Raw genomic sequence first — 18985 nt, forward strand, 5'->3', positions numbered from 1 at the left:
TTATAATGGAAATGACATTATGATAGGTTTTCTTTTATAATATGTTTCATCTTCTTTGTTTATTGAATATTTCAAATTTCTCAAGACCACATATTGCTGTCACAAACTGATGATTGGTTTGTATAAGAAAAAGAACCATAAATAAACAATGCACTGGACTGTGGAGTAAGAACGGAGTGTCAGCTTGAAAGAGTCAGGCTGAAAGTAAGGGAAAATTAAGTGTCTGGGAAGGCTTGGCTGAATAGCCATGTTTTAAGGGTTGTTTTTAAAGTAGATGGGCAAGGCTCTTGTCTGAGGTCTGGAGGCAACGCATTCCATTGATGGGGTCCTGCTGTCGATATGGTGCGCTTTCTTAAGGATGGTCTAGATGAGGTATGTGGTCTTAGTTGTATAGATGTGTTGAGAGACGTGAGGTTGTGTTTAGCTTTATGTATGATCGTGAGGACTTTGAAGAGAATCCTGGATTTTATGGGTAGCCAGTGGAGGTTCTGGAGGGTGGGGGTGATATGTTCCCTTTTTTTGGTATTGGTGAGAATCCTGGCTGCTGAGTTCTGAACCATTTGAAGAAGTTTGATAGAGTTGGCTGGGAGACCGAGAAGAAGGGAATTGCAATAGTCCAATTTCGACAGGATAATGGATTGCAGCACCAATCTGAAGTCCTGGAAGTGAAGGAGAGGTGTTAAGTTTCTGAGGACTTGCAGTTTGAAGAAGCACTCCTTAGTGGTGGTGTTCACAAACTTCTTTAGGTTAAGCTGGTTATCCAGGATCACGCCTAAGTGTCTAACAAAAGGAGAGGTTTTAATAATTGAGTTGGCTGAGTTGGCTGAGTGGGAAGAGGACAGAGAGATGGGCGGTGTGGCGAGGTCTATATAACCTGGAAGAGAGATGATCCAGACCTTCAAATATATGAAAGGAATTAATGATGCACAAAAATCAAATCTTTTCCAATGGAAACATAGCTGCAAAACTAGTGATCTGATATAAAACTCTAAGGACAGGACTCATGAAATGCCCTCCCAGCAGGTGGGCTGGTCAGTAACACTCATAGCTTACACTTCCAATGCTGCTGTATTCACGGTGCTGCAAACAGACATCACCAGGGTTTGATTAGTTATTGGGTAGGTGGGAGGATTAGGGCTTGGATGGGGCAGGCGGGAGAGGAAGGCAAGGAGTGGGGGACGAAGCCATATTTTTTACTCTATTTACTAGGGAGGAAGCATAGAAATGGAGAGGGTTGGTACTTCAAACTTTTGTTTAAAAACACGAGTGCCACTTAATGATTATCTGGGACACGTTATCTGGTTTACTTTAGCTGGATAATTGGTCTGCTCACCGGCTTACTGAATATCTTCTTTTTGGGAGCTCCTTTGGAAGCATAAGACATATTTGTAGGTTGGGAAACTACTTTTCGGGCTGAGGTTACTGATTTATGTGGTGTGGATAGTTATCTTGTCCCTCCTCTTTAGTGACAGAGGGAGTTTGGAAAGGAAATGCTGTTATAGTTGTTGTGAATTACAACCGAATTGATGACACCCTGCATTATTTATGAATTTTTGCTGTAGCTTTTGTATTTCTGTCAAGGCTGCTCTGGGTCTCTCTTAAGAACATAAGAACATAAGAAAATGCCATACTGGGTCAGACCAAGGGTCCATCAAGCCCAGCATCCTGTTTCCAACAGTGGCCAATCCAGGCCACAAGAACCTGGCAAGTACCCAAAAACTAAGTCTATTCCATGTAACCATTGCTAATGGCAGTGGCTATTCTCTAAGGGGGCGGATTTTAAGAGCCCTGCTCGCGTAAATCCGCCCAAAACCGGGCGGATTTACACGAGCAGGGCCCTGCGCGCCGGTAAGCCTATTTTACATAGGCCTACCGGCGCGCGCAGAGCCCCGGGACTCGTGTAAGTCCCGGGGTTTTCGGAGGGGGCATGTCGGGGGGCGGTCCCGGTCGTCGCAGCGTTTTTGGGGCGTGTCGGCAGCGTTTTGGGGGCGGGTACGGGGGCGTGGCTACGGCCCGGGGCGGTCCGGGGGCGTGGCCGCACCCTCCGTACCCGCCCCCAGGTCGCGGCCCGGCGCGGAGGCCCGCTGGCGCGCGGGGATTTACGCCTCCCTCCGGGAGGCGTAAATCCCCCAACAAAGGTAAGGGGGGGGTATAGACAGGGCCGGGCGGGTGGGTTAGGTAGAGGAAGGGAGGGGAAGGTGAGGGGAGGGTGTTAGAGGATTCCCTCCGAGGCCGCTCCGATTTCGGAGCGGCCTCGGAGGGAACAGGGGTAGGCTGCGCGGCTCGGCGCGCGCCGGCTATACAAAATCCATAGCCTTGCGCGCACCGATCCAGGTTTTTTAGTAGATACGCACGGCTCCGCGCGTATCTACTAAAATCCAGCGTACTTTTGTTTGCGCCTGAGCGCAAACAAAAGTAGGCCTATTCGCGCTCCTTTTAAAATCCGCCCCTAAGTGAACTTAATAGCAGGTAATGGACTTCTTCTCCAAGAACTTATCCAATCCTTTTTTAAACATAGCTATACTAACTGCACGAACCACATTCTCTGGCAACAAATTCCAGAGTTTAATTGTGCGTTGAGTAAAAAAGAACTTTCTCCGATTAGTTTTAAATGTGCCCCATGCTAACTTCATGGAGTGCCCCCTAGTCTTTCTACTATCCGAAAGAGTAAATAACCGATTCACATCTACCCGTTCTAGACCTCTCATGATTTTAAACACCTCTATTATATCCCCCCTCAGTCGTCTCTTCTCCAAGCTGAAAAGTCCTAACCTCTTTAGTCTTTCCTCATAGGGGAGTTGTTCCATTCCCTTTATCATTTTGGTAGCCCTTCTCTGTACCTTCTCCATCGCAATTATATCTTGGAGGACAGCAGCATGCAAATGGGAAAATATAATGAAATGCTGTTTTTTACTTGCAAAATTAAAACTACCCATGTCTCCATTTTGATACACCCCAGTCTCCTTCACCCCTTGCCATTCTTCCACAACTGCACTGAGCTTCAGATTCTTCAGTAACCTTGTACTGCAAATGAACAAGTGTGGTCACTAAGCCAAAATGCATAACTATGCATCTTGTCGCCTATGAGCGCAGTCTACAGCACAGGATGTATCTCAGAAAACGTCCTGCTGCTCTCACCTCACGCGTTTCGTATCATCATCTGATGTTCTGTGGTTAGTTTAACTGCATATTGACGCATATCAGGGCATTGTGCCCTCATGCTGACATCCACCTGCTAGACAGATGCTTGCATTTCCTAAGCATATGAAAACAGATGTGAGTACTGTATATGGGAAATTTAATATCGAGTCTGTGAAACCAGGAGCTTGCTTTAAGAAAGGAATAATGTAGGCACAATACAATCATTCTGAGTGGCAAATAGAAAAGCATTCTTTAGGAAAACTCCTTATAAAATAGCTTTGAAAAATCAAAAACATGAAGTGCCACTTCAGCACATGTCATCTGATGGATCTGAAGCTGAATAATGACAACTGCCTAATTCTTCATAGACAGTGCATTTGACAACAGCCTTTTGATGTTTGCTCATGCTCTACCAATGATTTATTCACCATTAAAATTCATAGCAAGTAAAAGTCTAAAGCACTGCTTGAGAATAATAATGATCTACATAATTTCAATATTTATTTTTTGATAGTAGAGCAAAACGGGTGGGTAAGGTACTTATGTATACTATACAGATGATTAACCTCAAGGTGTTCTTTCCCGATGATCTCAAGATTGAGAATCAGTATAAGACAAGGCATTAGTAGGTGCCAGACAAATGTTCAGATTCATAGGGAGAGGTATGACCAGTAGAAAATCAGGGGTACATTTTTAAACTTACGCGCGTGCTTCCCGGCATGCACACATGGAGGCACCAGTTTTATAACATGGGTATGCCAGTATGCCCATGATATAAAATCCAGGCGCCATGCGCACGTGTGCCAGATTTTATAATCCGTGTGCACGTGTGCGGGCGGCACGTGCAAGGGGGGGGATATGCAATTTTCGAGTGGCGACATATCCCAGCCTTCCCCGGGTCCCTCCCAGTCCCCCTCCCATTAAGGAAGGGACTGGGAGGGAACTTCCCTACCCCCTTACCTAACCTCTCTTCCCCTTCCCTTCTCCTCCCCACCCTTATCCCTATCCTGTTTAACCCCCGATTTTTTGGTTTTACCTTTTGCTCCTCATCAGGAGCAGTCTCATGTTGTGTGCGCCAGCAGGGTGCCAGCGTGCGCTTCCCCTGCACAGCAGCAAATGGCCGCTGTACCGGCTGCCTCCAGCCCCACCCCTCCCCACCCACCGGACCGCCCCTTTCCTTGGATCCGGCACTTCTGCGCGTAACAGGGGTCACGCGGGGGGCCCCTTTGAAAATGCGGGCAGCGCGCGCAAGGCCCAGCCACATGCATGGCCCATTTAGAATTTACCCATTAGGATAGAAAGCCTCTGTACCAATAATTCCTTAGGTCTCATATGGAGTATTGTATCCAGTTTTCGAAGCCATAATTCCAAAATGATATAGATAGAGGCAATGCAAAGTAGGGCTACCAAAATGATACAGAATCTGGCCCAAAGGCCCTGTGAAATGAGACTTAAGAACATAAGGGGGTGATTTTCACAAGGATTAACGCGCTTAAAACTGGGTTTTACATGTGTAAAGGCACTTTACCTTTGTAAATGAGCTTTGGAAAATTGATACAATATATGCCATTGAGTTCTCCATAGGATTTATTCACATAAGTGCGCTTTATTCGAGTAAATGGCTTTTGAAAATTGCTATAATAATTTGTTACATTTACTTGCGTAATTCCTTTCTAAATTATCACATAAATATGTATATCCTAGAGAAGAGGAGAGAGCTAGGGATATAAGCAAGTGAAAACAGAGGCACCTTAGGTGCGAGGAAGTGCTACATCTGGAGTTAGGGAAGCTTCTGTGGTACTGGGTTGAGAGGGAGGAGACCAGATGCGGCCAGATGATGTTTATCTACTTTAATCTATTTTTCTTTGATAGAGCATTGTCGAGGTAGAAGGCACCACACAGAGTAAATGACTGCCTAAGATCCTCGTCCCAAAGACTAGGGCAAAAGGGGGAAAGGGCTTCAGGTTTTTAGATTTATATTCCACTTTTCACACTTTTTTCAGCACTTCAAAGTGGATTGCATTCAGGTACTGTAGGTATTTCCCTATCCCCAGAGGGCTTACAATCAATGGAGGGTAAAGTGACTCTTAGGCCTGATTTTCAATAGCATTTACATGTGTAAATGCACTTTACCTGTGTAAGTGGGCTTTTGAAAATTGCTACATGTCATTGAATTGTCCATAGGATTTACCTGCGTGTGGGTACTTTATGCAGGTAAATGGCTTTTGAAAATTGCTCCAACAGTGGTTACATTTACATGTGTAAATCCTTTTGAAAATTGCCCCCCTTAGATTTTATTGATAGTCCTGCTTGATGTGCAAAGGTTGCACATAGTACACTATTTTTCACCTTTGAAATTCCAATTAGACTGAAGTGAATTACGATTACAAATGTAAGAAGACTCCTTCAAACTGTTGATGAGACCTACATATGCACACGTTTCAAATGCTGGAAGAGGTCAAAGCTGAGACATGCAGTTGCACAAGTAGTATGGAACTGTTCCGCCATAAAAGGTCGGTGGTCATAATTTGCAGGCTGCCTATGGAAAGTCGCTCATTTCTGCATACATTATATCTCTTCCAGCAAGTAAGTGCAAAAGCAAGTCGAAGTTACATTTTCGATAAGTGATGGCCTTGTTTCATTGGTCTAAAGAAACACATTTTTGTCTGCAGAAATAAGGATCCAGTCGCATCTGGTTAAAGACTCGAGACAGACAGCATCACATGCTTTTGTTTTTTTTCAAACTATACTCAAGACGTCAAGTCTCCGCTGCGAAAAGGGGAACTTCTGCAGTTTGTGGTAACGCCACTTCATAAACAAGACTATTTTCACACAGAGCTACAGCTTCTGCTTGCCTCTATAAAAGTGGCAGTGAGGCCAGAGGGGCTGGCATTTCCTGTCCCAGGAGCTACAGATAAGTGCAGAAGTCAGCACCGAGCCTAAGCATTAGCACCATGCCAAGGATCTTCTTCCATCACGCTAACCCTACTAACCTGAAAGAAATGGACTGCAAGCCTGAAGAAGACCCGAGTGACAAAAAGAAACCAAAGTCTTTGTAAGTAGAATTAATGTATAAAATGTATAACATGCATAGCACATTGAATACAATGAATTCATTATCTATAGTTGTATGTGTGTCTGTGAATATATACTGTGTGTGTGAATATATACTGTGTGTGTGTATATATATATTTATATATATATACACACACACATTTTGCAATGTGCAGGAACTGATTTATATTCCACTTAAAGGGACTATTGGACTAGTAAATCTTGAAAATATACTTTCTATGTATTGCAATGGAATAGAGAACCAAATTGAATTTTCTATTTGTTTCCAGTGGAACGGATCTGAAAAGCTATTTGAAGTCTATGTTGCCACACTTGCCACATCTGGAGTCCGGTATCAAATCTTCTGCTTCCAAGCACAATAAGTAAGTATTAACATGATGTCTTCAGCTTCATACTTAGCAAAGGCACTGATGGGATGCTCTTCTTTGGACAATAAGCATGCAATAACTTTACAGTTCTAAAAAGTCCCGTGATCACTTCTCAATGGTAGCTGCAAAGGAAATGAATAAGAACATGGTCTTCCCTCATAACCATGGTTCAGTTATAGAATATGAATTAGATGTATGAATTCTGAAACCATACTAGATATTTGATGTATGGTAATCTCAATTATGTTTTACTTGCTTTTTTTTCATCTTTTGAAGCTGCTTTTGATTATTAAAGCACTAAGTTATAGAGATGATAAATAAGCAATTTTGTTTTTGGTGTTTTTACTAAACATTAGTAAATGGCGTTTACTGGACTTAACAGATTTTCTTAATTTTCAATATTGTCCTCTCTTGTCTTTTTAGACTATCTCCAGAGGAGGTGGCTGAGTGGTCCCTATCTTTGGAAAAGCTGCTTGCCTGTCAAAGTAAGTGGGTCCATCCCTTTGTGAAGTTTAACAAAAAGAGAATATTACAGTTCCTTGTACTCCACTCCATGGAATCTGCTGGAAAAGGCTTTGTCCTGTAATGCAACCTCTCAATGAATCCATATCCAGATGTATTTCTTCATTTATTTATGGTGCTTTCAGTCTGGCTTTTCATGTTAAACATGCTCAAAATGGATTCTCAGAATTAGCACATAAAAATAAAAAGAGTCTGGAAAATAGTATTTATTTACATAGTTTTATATTTCCCCCTCCCCCATGAAAAATGTTGGGGAGGATTACAAGAAAACATTCATAAAACGCAATCAGTAAATATAAATTCATAAAATGTAAACAGTTAATATAGACTCTAATGTATTCACATAATATATACAAATAGAATAAGCATTAATACAAAATTAGTACATAAAATATACAAACATCAAAGTAATACAAATTCTTAAACAGATAATAATATATGTGTAGACTCTAAAATAATCACAGAACTTAAATGTTATGAGTAAAAACAATTTTCAGAGTTACTTCCCTGGGTAAGTAGTGATTTGCCCAGGTAAACTGGCCAGTCTAAAGATTGACTTGCCCAGCTGAAAGTATGCATGGCTTCCGGCAGAGCATGCAGGTTTAGCCAGGAGTTTTGGGGGGAAGGAGGTGTTTAATCTAGGGGAGTAAACTGGTGCAAGTCCTTTTGATTTTCAAACACAAGCCCTCGATTTTACTTCCACTCAGCTGCCCACAGAAATAGCCAGAGCGAGGTATGCACCCCCCCTTTGTACTCACCTACACTACGCCAGCAAATTGTCAAAGATACAATGCCAGAGAGTTTCTCTTTGAAAATTAGCAGAAAGGAAATGTGCTGAAAGCGCCTGACTTGGCCATCTGAATTGTATTACCTCTTATAATATATTACAGTGCGATGCCAGGCTTTAGCCAATATTTCATATGGCAGAAAAAACAATTTTACCAAATTAGAAGTGGGCTGCCTTTGAGTATTCCTTATATTGAACTACTTTTCATGATTCTGCATTCCTGACTTTCTGGCTATAATTAGCTAAAGGCTTCTATGGAAAAATACCTTGATGAATCAGGCCCTTGGTCTGAATAATCATAGGAGCAAAATGTTAATTTTATAGGGACTGCAATATATTTCCTTTCTCCTGGGATGTTTATTTTTAAATGAATCCTGGTTTATGTACACCAGCAGAGTGTGGAATGAAATTCAAGTTTTATTTAAAAAAAAAAGCTAATACTTAATGAGGATGTGATGTGATAAAGAGTTTTTACTTTTGTGGTGCAACCCAAAGCTCCGTTACCTCAGTAAAATAGTTACCCTAAATGCATTGTGAATACAATTAATTATTGTCCCTTGTCTCACTGGATATACTAATAGTAACTGCTGGTATCTATGGTAATCGACAAAGTAGCTTACAGCTTTTTTTCTTTCTTCATAGCCGGTCAAGCTGCTTTCCGTTTGTTCCTGAAATCGGAATTTAGTGAGGAAAACATTGAGTTCTGGTTGGCTTGCGAAGACTACAAGAAAACAAAGCTGCCCGATAATCTATACAGCAAGGCAGAGATGATTTATCAGCAATTTATTCACCCTGATGCTGCCAAACAGGTAGAGTCAAAAGCTTCTCTTTCCATACTTCTGCTTGCTTATGAAAGACCCTGAGGGCTGATAAAGCGGTTGATGCAGGCACCCCAAAGAAAGAATACAATGCTATGGAGCAATTAAAGATAGAAAAGCTCTTATGTTTATCAATATTGCTCTAATTAAAGAGATTTTAGACTCAAGCTTTTTATTAACAACTTGGGGTTTTGAATTATAGGATTTATCCCCAGTTGTTTCATTTCTCATGTGAGGAATTGGGTTCCTTTCCTTATGCCGTCTTTCCTAATGAAACAGAGCTTTCCTCATTCATGCATCTCATTAGAGAACCTTATTTATCCTCTGTATTCTGTGGTAGGCGGTGCAAAAAATTACAATTAACAGATATCCTTTCCTCTCAGGTTAATATTGATTTTCACACAAGAAAGAATATTACTTCCCAAGTTCTGCAACCAACTCTGACAAGTTTTGATGAGGCCCAGAAAACTGTGTATCTGCTTATGGAGAAAGACTCATACCCTCGATTCCTGAAATCAGAAGCGTACTTGAACCTTTTAAACAAGTGCCAGGCAAGCAATCACAAGGGATGAGGACTTGACCATACCTAGAAGGATACGGCCCTTCCACCAACAGCAACTTCACCTTTCAGTGTGACTGAGAGATGACGGAGTGCAGATGAACTGTAGCCCAGTGACAGAAGGCATGCTGTCAAGGAAAGACACAGCAAGATGAAGGAGTAATGATAAGCAGGATGTGAGAGAACAGGGGCAATAAAGGAAGATGCCTCAGGACCAAAACCATAAACTGATCTCTCAGACCTGACCATGGTTTCATGCAGGAGGGAATGCCTATCAACTATCAATGAAGGACACTGAGAAAAGGCCAATATGGAAACGATTTGAAGCATAAAATCATGCAATATGGTACAAATAGTAAAATGTACTACAGCAAAAGATAATGGAAATAGTTTCAATTATATCAGATGTTTGGGAAGTCATGATCTAGCTTCTAAACTTAGAGATACATCCATCAAAGAAGCATTACACAACCTTACCTCTTTCTTTTAAGATTGCTTCCAAAATGTTTGTATGTAACTAAATAGAATAATAGAAAAATGAATGTCTATGATCTTTAAACCATATTTATTTCTATTATAATATATTTATAATTTAAACCATGCTTAATTTAAATGGCAACTATTCAAATGATAAAAATTAATTGATGATTGTTGTTTTAACATGTAGTTGTTGAATATATGTTGATTATTTTTATTGTTTTAATATATTTATTGTGTTTAGTATTATGGTGTTTTGTATCTCATTTGGTCACTATTTGCAATACAAATGTAATTGATAGGGGTAATTTTGAAATTGTCCACTTTGAGACAGAGTCTGTGGGTCCTTTGTACCCAGGCATTTTACCTCAATTTGCAAAGGAAAGTATTTGCATACAACGCGCACATGGATACTGCATGTACGCCTGCCTTTTGTATGGATACTTTTCTTTTTACGGAAAATAATGCATGGAGAGTTGAAAATGCAATCTATACATGTATATTTCCTCCCAGGACCTAATCATGTCCCCAGCAATGCCTTCTTGGGATATGGCTAAAAATAACTCCAGGCACGTTGATGGAAAGCAATTTTCAGATAGAGCAATTTATCCAAGTAAAATCCCTTTTAACATGTATTTATTTTATTTAAGGACATTTATAATCCACTGATAGTACAAATGGTATACTCAGTGGAGTACAATCCACATAGAAAATAATAAAATCTACAATAAAGGTAATTATCAAATGGCTTTGAAAATTATCCTCTGTTTTGAATTAAACATTTTTTTGGCATTATCGATACTCTTTTCCTGTTTTATTTTATATGCTTTAGGCCTGCTTTGCTACACTTTATTATAATTATATACTGAATGGGAAAATAACATCTTAGCAAATCAGGCCCTTTGTGTGCTAAACATTCCACAATGATTCAGTAGCACCTCGATCTGAAAGGTACCCACATACAAATACAATCCAGATTGGTCAACGTGATTGACTAATTCAAAACTGGAATGTTTGAAAAAACCTAACCCTAACACTTTGTGACCCATAGAGAAGGAGATAAAAAGATTTCTCCCATTTTATATTACAACATGGGGAAACATCTTAGGATCTAAGTCAAACTTTTTGATCTCTTGCACATCTCCAATATTCATATATAGAATCAAATTAGCCAATTCAGCTATGGTATTTTCCTCAAATAATTTTTGGAAAATATTTCTAAAGTATCTATGTACATAACATTTGAAAGTGCCTTATAGTGAGATTATAATCTGGTCAATGGTGTCTCTTATTATATAAGAGTGTCACTGCATACACATTTGGCTTTCAGAATTATTATTAATCTAAGTACCATCTCAACTATGTATCACGCTAGTAAGAGTAAGAATACAACACAAGCTTTTCAAGATCGGACAAATTAAAGTACATTTTTAAAAATTGGGGTAAAGTCAAAATAAAATGTGATCACTTTTTGACAAATGTGCAAAAACATGAACTAGATACATATTTGTTTTATAACAAATGACTGTGTAGTGTTCTGGAAACCACAGTTCTAAAAGGATGGAGTCGATGTAGAGGTTGGCGACCAAAATGATCAGTGGTCTTCAATCTAAAACATATGGGGGACAGATGTAAAGATCTAAACATGTATACCCTAGGATGGGGAGATATGATAGAGAATTTTAAATACCTCTATGCAAAAAAAAAAAAAAGCCTCTTTCAATGGAAAGGAGGCTCTAGAATGAGGGATCTTGGAATGAGGATGAAAGGAGGCAGACTTAGAAGTAATTTACAGAGGGGGTAGGGCATGGAACAGCCTCCCTGGAGAGGTGGTGGAGACAAAGAATCTGAATTCAAAAAAGCATGCAGTAAACACAGAGGGGCCAATGCAATAAATGTGCATAGAAAGCAGGCGCTGAAAAGTCAGCGCCAAGGGGGGGGGTGCCATGCAATATTTAAATTAGGGGGTCATGTTAACAAAGAGGCACCCCTAGTGCCTCCTTGCTAACGAGAACCCAATTGGTTTTCCTAACTCAGCCGTGTGCCGGTTAGGAAAACCGATGCTGTGGGTTCAGGAAATGGACGCTTGTCAGTTGAGCATCTGTTTCCTGTTTTTTTTAAACTTGTTTCTTTACGTTTTTCCTCCTACTTAATATCGCAATCAATGCTGTAATGCTGAATAGTTGATGTGGATGGGTAGATTAGATAGGCCTTAAGGTCTTTTTCTGCTCTCATGTTTCTATGACAAATGTAAGCCAAGCCTCTTTGAAATAAGCAATCCAGCAGCTCAGCTATGGATCTGCCAGCCACAGCCTCTTTCTCTTCACCGTCCAAGCAACGAGGAGAAACCAAAAACACAGTGGGGAGAATTATAAGCAGGAGAAGGAGGAGGAGGCGATCTAACATCCAGGCTGAAAGAAGTTTCTAGATCTACCAAGGGGTGTGCTCCTCTTCCTTTCTCTGCAGCAGAAACCTCTCCAGATGAAGCAGAATTCAGAATCAAAAGAAAGCCAGCAATCAGCAGCTCCTTCACGGGCATGACAGGGATCCCTAGGAAAGGCCCCTTCACTTTCGCCATGAACTTAACCATGACAAGATAAGAAACAATAGGCACAAACAGACTGCTGTTATAGGGCTCAAAAAACACATTCTCTCCTGAAGCGACCATTCTGAATCTTCAACAAGTGCTGACATGTTTCATTAACATGGATTTTTAATGTGTGTTTGTGTGACATTATAAATACCCGCAGACCACCAGCAGGAGCTCTTCAGAAACAAGTGCACGCAGGAAAATAGCAGCATCAGTCCTCCATGCTATATGGTAAACCCTGACCCCTTACTTCCTCTTCTTTTCAGCCTCTCCCATCATATCTAACTCCATTTCCCAGCATGCAATTTACCTACTACAATACCACAGTTAGTATACCAACATTAACAATATTTAGTAAACCACAGCTGGTAATGTATGATCTTTACTGGCTGTGGTAAACACAAGGCCAACATCTAACCCAAAGTACCTCCTCCCCAAGATCTTCTCCCACAGAGAATCACTCTATCCAGAGCATTAAACAGCTATTCTCCTCACCCACCCCAAACACCAACCCCTTCTGTAGTATGAATTTTCCCCGAACAACCAAAAAACCGAACAAACCTGATACCCCACTAGCTAGCAGAGTCCCCATTCCCAGTGCTTACTAGAGGAATCTTCAGCCCTCAGACCTCCTCCTCACCACACTCCAGAGGTTCCCAGCCACTTACCCCATCCAAATATCATCAGACCTTCTTGCAGGAGTGATCCCTACTTGCTCCTGCCCCACTGGCCTCAGTTTTAAAAAAGGCGCTGGTTTACCGAACTCTCCTTTTACCCCACTCATGCAGAGCAAACAAGACCATAAGGTCAACCGATATTATTTTGAAATTGGAACCAGCACAGCAGGAGCAAATGGAGTTTTCTCTTGCCTACAAGTCCTTACTTTAGGATGGGTAGGCAAGTAGTGAGATCTGGTTGGGGTAAGGGAGGTAAGTCTAGAGGCTGGGGATCCCCTAGTAAGCTGAGAATGTTGCTAGCATAGGTGGGCGTTCATTCCTGGGTGGGTGGGGTTTGGTCTGAGAGGGTTAGTGCTTGGGGTAGTGGTGGGGATGGGGTTGATCCTCTGGGAAATCTGGAGATTGATATTAGGTGAATGATGGCACTTCATAGCTCAGGGTGGGGGATATTTGGCAAGACATGGAGGCATCTTAGCCTACCAATGCTTTCAACTAAAGTTAACTATACTACTTAAGGTATAGTTTAATTATTTGGCTTCACACAAATCATGGGTATTAATATGATTTATGTCAAATTGTTTTTATATAAATGAGTTATGACGCTGCTTATTTGTATTTTCAACATAATAGACAGATTTTAGTGGGGATTTGGAACTGTTTAACTGAGCATTACCAATAAAATGCATTAATTTGTAATTAATGTATGTTAATACTCCTCAGTAAAATTTATTTATTTAGCCATTTTATATACCATAATTCCAAATGAAGATCACAATGGTTTACAACATGACATACATAATTTTTGATCAATATGTACATTGACTTAATATGAACATATAACATACATATTATAGATTGACACATACATTGACTAATGTAATCAGAGGTGATTTAGGTGTACAGGGATGTTCTGATACATTTAGTGGACAAAGTAGGGATGAAGTGTGGTATTTAATTCAATTGTTATGTTCTTAAAGAACATAACAATTGAACTAAGTGCTTTCTAGCATATATAGTGGTAAACGCAAAGCCTGATTAACACCTAATCAGTTCTAATCCCCTGTTTGATGGGTGTTCTGAATACAAAGGGATCAATATTCAAAGTAATTTAGATGGATAACTTATGATTTATCCATCTAAATGACTTTGAATATTGATCCCCTACAATGGCAAGGATTTGAATACTGAGCCAATTACCTGGCTAGATGAGTCAGTATCCAGCCTGGCATGAGAGAGAGAGAGAAAACCTAGCCATAATGCCTGCACACTAGATAGGCATTTGTATCTCTATGGAAGGCCCACCTAGTAACTCGAGGTTACTATGAACAGAACAGTGCTCTCCTGTAGATTTGATGACCTTCGGAGTAAGGAAACACCCAAAGATGAGATTTGTGCAATGTTCTCTCAACCTAACTTGATGTTACCCAGGTAGAGGGTCCATCAAGCTAGGTTGAGAGAACATTGCACAAATCTCATCTTTGGGTGAGTTTTGTCACTTCGAAGGTCATCAAATCTTCACAAGAGAGCACTGTTCTGTTCATAAGTCTCACTTTGAATGTCAAAATGGCCCCTAACCCCTACACTAATACCTAAACCTCACTTCAACTTACTAGATGGGCATCCCATAGAGATATAAATAACTATCTAGTGTGAGGGCAGCATGGCTCTCTCACTCTCTAACATTGCAGCACACAACAAAGCCCTATCACACAGCATTTACATTTATACAAATGAAAAAGGTGTAGTTAAAATTTGCATTAAAGCCATGCAATACAGCTTTGCAAAACTGTGAGCCCAGCCCATTTGGCTACAAATCCCACCCCAATATCCTCCCCTTTTTCTCATTTGCATCACACCACGCGTTATGGTGCTTTCGCACACGTTAATGGCATTTTTTGCATGCGAAAACGCCTTATAGCACTTTGATAAATGGCCCCTTAGTTCCACATCAATTGACTGTAAGTCCAAGATTTTCTTCCCTATATTCTTTTGTCTTTCTCGTCTCACTTTCTTTGCCTTCCTCCCACCATCTCTGTACCCCTCCTTCGATGTCTCTCTGTCCTTCCTGTCTACCTCCCAGCCTGAGCCTCACTATCCCACAAGCAAAAAGCTAGAATCTATTCATAAAAACAAATTTTCTGGTCATACAGACATATCTAAATGAGGAAGAGTCAACATGGTTTTAATATATGAAAGTGTTGCCTTATCAGTCTAATAGACTTTTTAAAGATGTAAATAAAAGTGGATAAAGGCAAACCATCTGATATAATGGACTTGGATTTTCAGAAGAATATGACCAAGTGCATTTACCATCTTTTCTGTAAAGAAATGCTTCCTTAGATTACTCCAGATTCTGCCTCCCCTTCCAATCTCATATTATATAATTTCAAACCTGTAATCTTAGCAAGAATTTGGGACATTTGGTTATATTTTTAGATTTTATAAAAATGTAGGTCGTGATTCAAGAAGAAGAAACTTCTAGAAAAACCCAAGTGGTGCTCAGTCTGCTTGCATCCCAATCCTCAAGCTCCATCTCTATTCACAATGGGGTCAAGTTTTAAAGCAGTCCATGAGTGCACGTGTGGTTCCCAGCACGTGCGCACATGGACATGTCAATTTTATGCCATGTGTGTGCCGGTGTGCACAAATTATAAAATCTGATGGCCATGCTCACATATGCACCGGATTTTAAAATCCACACGCACATGTGCAGGCAGTGTGGGCAGGGGGGCAAATTTTTGCTAAATACACACGGTGACACAATCAGGCCTCCCCCAGTTTCCTGCCAGTCTGCTCCAATTAAGGAGCAGATTGTGAGGGAACTTTCCTACACACCTCCCTGAACTTCCTTCCCCTCTCCTCCCTACCCCCTAAACCTAACCTAACTTTCCCCAAATTTTTTATTTTGCTACTTACTGCTCCTCTGGAGCAGCAGTAATCTCCGCACACCAGCTGGCTGCCGGTACGCATTTCCCCAGCACAGCGTTGAATGGCACTGTCCCGACCCACCCCTGCCATGCCCCCCCTCCAGCCAGCTCCTTTGGAACGGGCCGGCACTTGTGCATGTCCTGGGATTTACACGCATGGTCGGGCCTGTTATAAAATGCGAGCAGTGCGTGCAAGACCTGGCCACACATATAAACCCCCGTATTTATGAGCTCAGGCCTTTGAAAATTTACTTGCATGACTTCAGCATGGGCAGTTTGTTTCTTATTGAAAGCTGGAAGTACAATGCTTCTACTTTATTTCTGCAAACTACAACTGGATTGCAAAACCCTGTGAAAGGATACATGATCTGACATATATTTTGAGGAAAAAAGTATGCAAGTTCCTCTTATGAGTCATCAGTCTACATACTGTTGAAAATGTAGAAAACAGCTATTTGCAATTGCTTTTCTGTACAATGCATGACAAAGAACCTATTTCCTTGTCTAGACACCATGTAAAAAGTCTCCCTCACATTTACTAGTTTTCCATTAATAGCCATTGATAGTATGGCTCAATTAATGCTGCATGCACCAGCCCAAGAACATAAGATGTGTCATGCTGGATAAGAGCAAAAGTCTATCAAGCCCAGCATTTTGTCTCTGACAATGACCAATCTGAGCCATTAGCAAATGCCTGACAGCTCTTTGAGGCTCATTCCAAGGGATAAAGAGTGGCTTTCCCCAAATTCATCTAGTTTATCACTGTTTTGGGCCTTTTCTTCTCCAGGAACTTATCCAAACCCCTTTGAAACTCAGCTATGCTAGATGCCTGTACCTCATCCTTAATTGTGAGTTGAATGAAAACATAATTTTCTTCTCCCAGTCCCACCATACCCTTTCACGATAAAGCTTTATGCACCTTATGTCCATTGACGAACGCACCATATGCTCGATGCTATACTCTAGTCTCTACGTAACTTACCTAAAAATTATCTGATGACCTAATCTCATATATGTTCAATTCGCTTGTTGTTAGAAATGTTCTTTTTAGAATATTATAGTTGCTCAATCAATGTCTCTCGTTCAAATGTACACTTACTGTAATATGTTGTTTCCAATGTTCATTTAATGTAATAAGTTATTTTAATGTAAACCGGAGTGAAGGCAGATTGCTATACGTCAGTATATAAAAGATTTGAAATACATAAATAAATAAATATACTTTAAATTTGCTATCTGCTAGTTTCATGGAGTCCACCCTAGTCCTAATATTATTTAAAATTGTAAATAGTTGTCACCCAGTTAACCTATTCCACCTCACTCATGATTTTATAAAACTTGATTATATCCCCTTTCAGTCACCTCTTCCCAAAACTGAAGAGCACTGACCTGTTTAGCCTTTCTTTTATAAGGGAGTCATTCCATTCTATTTATCATAATTGTTACCCTTATCTGTATCTTTTCTTGTTCTGCTTTTTCTCTTTTTTGAAATGGGGTGACTAGAACTGAACACAGTTCTCAAGGTAAGGACACACCATAGATCTACAGAACACATTAAGATATTCACGGTTTTATTCTCAATTCCATTCCAAATAATTCCTAATATTCCATTTGCTATTTTTCACCATTGCTGCACACTGAATTTAAGGTCTCAATGTACTATCCAGAGAACCCTTTCCTCCTGATACGGAACTCAGCATTGAGGACCTAGAGTGAGGATTATTCTTCTCTGTGTGCATCCCTTGCATTTGTCCGCATGAAATTGGACCTTTGGTCTGACCCAGCATGGCACATCATGTTTTCCTAACTTTCATTGCCATTTCAATGCTCAGTTCTCCAGACTTGCAAGGTCCTTCTGTAGTTCTTCACAGTCTGCTTTGGTTCTAACTACTTTCAATATTTTTGTGGGATCTGCAAATTTGATCACGTCACTCATTGGTCCAAATTCCAGATTGTTAATGAATAAGTTAAACACTTGTTCTGGCACAGATCCCTAGTGCTCTTCATTTTTTACCTTTGGGAAAACTGACCAGTTAGTCCTATTCTTTGTTTCTCATATTTAATCAGTTCCCAACCCACAGTACAACATCATCTCCTATGACATTTTAGTATTCTGAGAAGTCTCTCATGAGGGACTTTATCAAATGCCTTCTGAAAACCCAGATACACTCTATTAACCGGCTCATCTTTATCCAAATGCTTATTTACAGCTTTAGAGTCTAATAAATAAATAAGGCATGATTTCCCTTTGCTAAATTTGGCTATTCACGGAGGCCTTCACCTAAAGTTTCCCAAGCTAAAAATAAAGTTATACACTACCTTAACTGTAACATACATTTAATGTTTTCCATGCATAATTCTTCAATGCACCACATACTCAATATCTACCCTGTTTGTTGCATACTCACAGTTTATTGATTTTATTTTATTATTATTATTATTATTATTATTACCAACATTATTACTATTACTATTATTATATAATTTATATTTGTATTATTTGTTTTAATTTATTTATTTATTTATTTATTTATTTATTTAGAGATTTTTATATACCGCAGTACGTAAGGATATACATCACCGCGGTTTACATTTAACAATAACTTAGCAACAGGCTTTACAATTGACATTATTAATAAGTATTAATTACAATTAATTACAATTAACAGGATTGACGGAGAACAGGCTGTACAGATCGTGAACCATCCATTAGTGTTTAACATACAAAGATGAAATTGAAGTAACTAAAAACATTTACGAACCAACACTAAAACCATAGGGGTAGATTTTCAAACACGGCGCGTTCGTGTACTTTTGCTGGCGCATCAGGCGCAAGCAAAAGTACGCGGGATTTTAGTAGATATGCGCGTAGTCACACGTATCCACTAAAATCCTGGATCGGCGCGCACAAGGCTATCGATTACGTATAGCCGGCGCGCGCCGAGCCGCGCAGCCTACCCCCGTTCCCTCCAAGGCCGCTCCGAAATCGGAGCGGCCTTGGAGGGAATCCTCTAACGCCCTCCCCTCACCTTCCCCTCCCTTCC

At 40.3% G+C, this 18985-nt stretch overlaps 1 protein-coding gene across 1 annotated transcript; it reads left to right on the plus strand.

Annotated features, from left to right (window-relative positions):
- The first annotated feature begins 5979 nt into the window (after positions 1-5979).
- Positions 5980-10544, plus strand: LOC115100275 (regulator of G-protein signaling 1-like). Its single transcript, XM_029618652.1, has 5 exons — positions 5980-6196; positions 6486-6578; positions 7008-7069; positions 8536-8702; positions 9095-10544. Exons 1-5 carry the CDS (start codon positions 6096-6098, stop codon positions 9281-9283), a joined length of 612 nt encoding a protein of 203 aa, XP_029474512.1. The 5' UTR covers positions 5980-6095; the 3' UTR covers positions 9284-10544.
- Positions 10545-18985: the final 8441 nt, after the last annotated feature.

Source organism: Rhinatrema bivittatum, chromosome 10 (assembly GCF_901001135.1).
Source record: "Rhinatrema bivittatum chromosome 10, aRhiBiv1.1, whole genome shotgun sequence".
NCBI lineage: Eukaryota > Metazoa > Chordata > Amphibia > Gymnophiona > Rhinatrematidae > Rhinatrema > Rhinatrema bivittatum.